This window comes from Lactuca saligna, chromosome 5 (genome assembly GCF_052625555.1).
Source record: "Lactuca saligna cultivar CGN05327 chromosome 5, ASM5262555v1, whole genome shotgun sequence".
NCBI lineage: Eukaryota > Viridiplantae > Streptophyta > Magnoliopsida > Asterales > Asteraceae > Lactuca > Lactuca saligna.
In genome coordinates, this window is record NC_136421.1 from 42063741 (window position 1) to 42068270 (window position 4530).

The following is a 4530-nucleotide window of genomic DNA, read 5'->3' on the forward strand; positions in this document are numbered from 1 at the left end:
AAATTTCATGATAAAAATATTAAATGTCCTTTTAAATATATCTCTAATGTTCAACCACTACTATCATCCTCCACTGTTAACAACACACCACCACTTAGCACCACCACCACAATACAAAGTCTAAAAACTAAAAAAATAAATCGATTATAAGAAAATCTAAATGGAAGAAGCTAGAATTAGAAAGCCCTAAAATCAAATAAAAAAACTCTATTTTGAATTCAAATAAACAATAAATACATTTAAAATCATTCCTAAATCTAAACACAACTAAAATCTTGGAAAAACAAAAAATCGGAATGCAAAATATTAAAACCTACACCTCAAAACAAAGAAAATTTGGAGGGAGTAGTAATGACACACAAATGTTGCTATAAAAAAAATATTTTGTATTCTATATTTATGTCACGTTTCCAAAAAAGAAAAAAATTGTTATTTCTGAGGATAAATATAGCTGTTGAAGATAAATAATTTGCCCGTTAAAAAACCATAAAACTCCAAAGAGAATAAAGTTGAAAGAGTATGTAAATAACAAAAAGCAGCTCCACATCACAAGCACATCTCTCTCTCTCTCTCTCTCTCTCTCTCTCTCTCTCTCTCTCTCTCTCTCGTTATTCTTTGCCGGCAACCGACGCCCTCTAATTCCGGCGACATTTTCATCTCTTACCGTAGTTAATTGCCGGTTCCAAGCTACAAGGACCATCAACACTGTTTCTTCTCGAAAACGATCTCGATTAGCTGTAATCTGCTGCTGTTCAGAGTAGCTGTTGAAATTTTAGTCAAAAATGAAATTTCTTAAATGACTTTTTTCGAGATCCACTTTGCTTTCAGGAACGTGTTATTGAAAAGCTACGGTTTCGTTGCATGTTATTGGAGGAAATGAATCTTGGTACATTTTGTTCTGAGATTTTTAAACTGAATTAGTGGTAAATGCTGTTTCTCTTTCGGTAGCTTACTGTGGAATCAAATCATCAATCCTCTCTTCTATTTAGGAGATTGTGCATCTCGATAACGATATCTCATAACTCATACGTATTTATTCATTTATTTAGTCGTCAATATAGCGAATTCCTGTGTGGTATATAGATTATTGTGATGGAATGTTAGGGTTTCCAGGTGATTTATGGTTTTGAAACCATGAAATTGAAAGGATTAGGAGATAGTAAAGTAGAAAAACTGAAGAGTTTGACGGGAAATTCATACGCAAAATCTTCTAAAACGAAGCTGTGGATGATCAGGGCCACGACAGCGGTGTTGTTGTGGACTTGTTTGGTTCAGTTGACGGCGTTAGGAGATACATGGGGGCCTATGGTTTTGAAAGGCTGGCCTTCTCGTGAGACTCTTTCTGCTTCTGCTTTAGATGTCAAATTGTTGCCCATTGTTCCTGCCAGAGTTCTTCCACCCAAGAGTGAGTTCTTTATTCTTCTAACTTGTTGCTTTTTTGGTGATTATGTTGTTGTTTTAGTGATAACTGTGTTATAACTCTTGTCATAACCAATTTTCTTTTGTCCTAATGTGCAATTTTGTATGTAGGGGTTTACAAGAACAATGGTTACCTACTGATTTCATGTAATGGAGGATTAAATCAAATGCGATCTGCTGTGAGTTCTTTCAGTATGACTTGATCCCACACGAATAATCATTGGTTCTTGTAGAAACAAATAAATTGATCATCTCACTTCAATTATATCTTCATATGCAGATATGTGACATGGTTGCAATCGCAAGATACTTGAATGTTACTCTCATTGTTCCTGAATTGGACAAATCTTCTTTCTGGGCTGATCCAAGGTACGCCATATTCTCTCACTTTTCTGCATAAACAATCTTGACAGTTGACTAGTTGACTTATTGTTGTTATTACTAAATAAATGGCAGTGAGTTTGAGGACATTTTTGATGTTGATCATTTCATAACATCTTTGAGAGATGAAGTTCGGATACTTAAAGAGCTTCCAATTAGGCTTAAAAAGAGAGTGGAATTAGGACTCATACACACCATGCCTCCCATTAGTTGGTCTGATATTTCATACTACCACAACCAGGTATAATTTTATTTATAAATTTATAAGTTATAATTTATATATCGATTCACAAAGTTTACAAGAAAATTTGTTGTGTTTATATGTATAGATTCTTCCTTTGATTCAAAGATTCAAAGTTTTGCATTTGAATAGAACGGATGCTCGCCTTGCCAATAGTGGTCAACCCTTTGACCTTCAAAAACTCAGATGTCGAGTAAATTTCAGTGCTTTGAGATTCACTAGTCAAATTGAAGAACTGGGTAAACGAGTTGTGAATCTTTTGAAACAAAAAGGACCTTTTTTAGTCCTTCACCTCAGATATGAAATGGACATGTTAGCATTTTCTGGGTGTACTCAAGGATGCAATGATGAAGAAGTGGAAGAGTTGACTAGAATGAGGTTTGACTTTTTGACTTTGACCAACCATCACCACCCATCTGTTATCTTTTTCTTATAGCTTTTTTTTTTTGATAGGTATGCTTACCCTTGGTGGAAAGAAAAGATTATAAACTCTGAATTAAAACGAAAAGACGGGTTATGCCCTTTAACTCCTGAAGAAACTTCTCTTGCATTAAGGGCACTTGGGGTAAATAGTGACATCCAGATTTACATTGCTGCTGGTGAAATATATGGTGGAGAAAGAAGAATGGCTAGTCTTAAATCCACCTATCCAAATCTGGTTAGTAATTAATTAATTTACTGTAGTATATAAATTATAAAATAACAAAATCAATTTCAAGATTTTCTTTCTTTATTTATTTATTTTTTTGTTTAGGTTAATTTATATTACAAATGACAGGTGAGAAAAGAGACTCTTTTGGGAGCAGATGAGCTTGGGTTTTTTCAGAACCACTCGTCTCAAATGGCAGCATTGGATTATCTTGTATCACTGGAAAGTGACATTTTTGTCCCTACTTTTGATGGAAATATGGCCAAAGTTGTTGAAGGTCATCGGAGGTATTTGATAAAAATTCATTTTTTTTCCTTGAAACTTTATGGGGTTAGTCAAAAACAAATCTTTATAACAATTCAAGAATCTTGAATGTTTTTTCTTTTACAGATATTTGGGTTTCAAGAAGACGATATTATTGGATAGAAGATTACTTGTTGAATTGATAGACAAATACACAAGTAAATTATTAAATTGGGATGAATTCTCAAATGCTGTGAAAGATGCTCATGCAAATCGCATGGGTAACCCCACAAAAAGATTGGTGATTCCAGACAAACCCAAAGAAGAAGATTACTTCTATGCAAATCCAGAGGAATGCTTTCATCCCTCATCACAAAATGAACCTGTGAATATAATCCAATGATTCATGCATCCAACAATTTTCGTTAATCTGTATCAGTCTTGTCCTGTTCTGTCCAGTCCTGTCCTATCCAATGATTTAAGAGGCGGTGATTTATTAATCTCTGACTCTTTTTTAATCTTTTTGTCAATAACTACGATTCGTGTATAGTTATTACCCTCACATTCCGGGGTTATATTGGTTACAACTCGTTCATATACAAGAAAAATGTTTGAGATATGAATTTATTTAGCTTAATTCATTTATTTTTGTATGTATAATTTGTGGGATAATTTTTTTATTTGTTGACTAGTGGATTTGTGTATTAACTGGTGGAGGCATTATATACAAAGAGATTTTTTTTTTTTTTTTGGAATAATGTGACATGTTTGAATAATGCAAGAAAGTGGGTTTATTCTATGCTTTTAAAAATACCTTTAATAATTGTTGTGTATGTTGTTTAGAATTGTTAATGATATGTTGAAACATTCTTAATATTGATGTGGGCATTATTTTATCTCGGGTAGAAGGGGAAAACATCCACATAGAGATGCGTGTACAAAATCAAATTGACTTGACGTTTATTGGTGTATGGGTATTTGTTAAAAGGTCTTTTAACTACTTATAGAATTTCTTTTATTATCTAACCATAAAAAGTTTGTATTTTAATAAAGAAAAATCATCCCCACTAGGTGTGTTAGGCAGGTTTGTTTTTCTCATGTGGTATTAGAAAATAAAAACGAATTATCTAGCATTTCAATTGGTGATGTGGTATTAATAACTATTGTTGGTAGTTATTATTAATTTATAATTATAATTACAATGATAATAACTATTATTATTAAACAATAACCCACCCGGCCACCCCTCAAACAAGAATCCAACACAATCACCAAACTTATGTAGGGGCATTTTGATTTATGATAATCTGTTTTAAGTATAATCATTATGAATTAATTTATATCAATGGGATTGATGTTTACATTCAATCATATGATATTTTTGAATGACATTAAATAACTCATAAATTTAATTATCAAAAAGAAATTACATATAACATAAATTTCAAACATATTTCCTAAACATCTACCACTCTAACCAAGGGGTTGATAGAAACTCAAGCGAAAGATTAGTATCAGATTGTTATCCTCCTAGTCAACCACACCACAAACACAAGCAATAGAACAGTAGAATGATGAAGGCAAAGCTCAAATTTTG

General features: G+C 32.6%; 1 protein-coding gene across 1 annotated transcript; it reads left to right on the forward strand.

Annotated features, from left to right (window-relative positions):
* Nucleotides 1-541: 541 nt before the first annotated feature.
* On the forward strand, nucleotides 542-3679 carry LOC145048929 (rhamnogalacturonan I rhamnosyltransferase 1-like). The gene is made up of 8 exons (XM_078997580.1): nucleotides 542-1405; nucleotides 1531-1598; nucleotides 1700-1788; nucleotides 1876-2041; nucleotides 2130-2419; nucleotides 2495-2699; nucleotides 2820-2977; nucleotides 3081-3679. Exons 1-8 carry the CDS (start codon nucleotides 1135-1137, stop codon nucleotides 3334-3336), a joined length of 1503 nt encoding a protein of 500 aa, XP_078853706.1. The 5' UTR covers nucleotides 542-1134; the 3' UTR covers nucleotides 3337-3679.
* The last annotated feature ends 851 nt before the right edge of the window (nucleotides 3680-4530 follow it).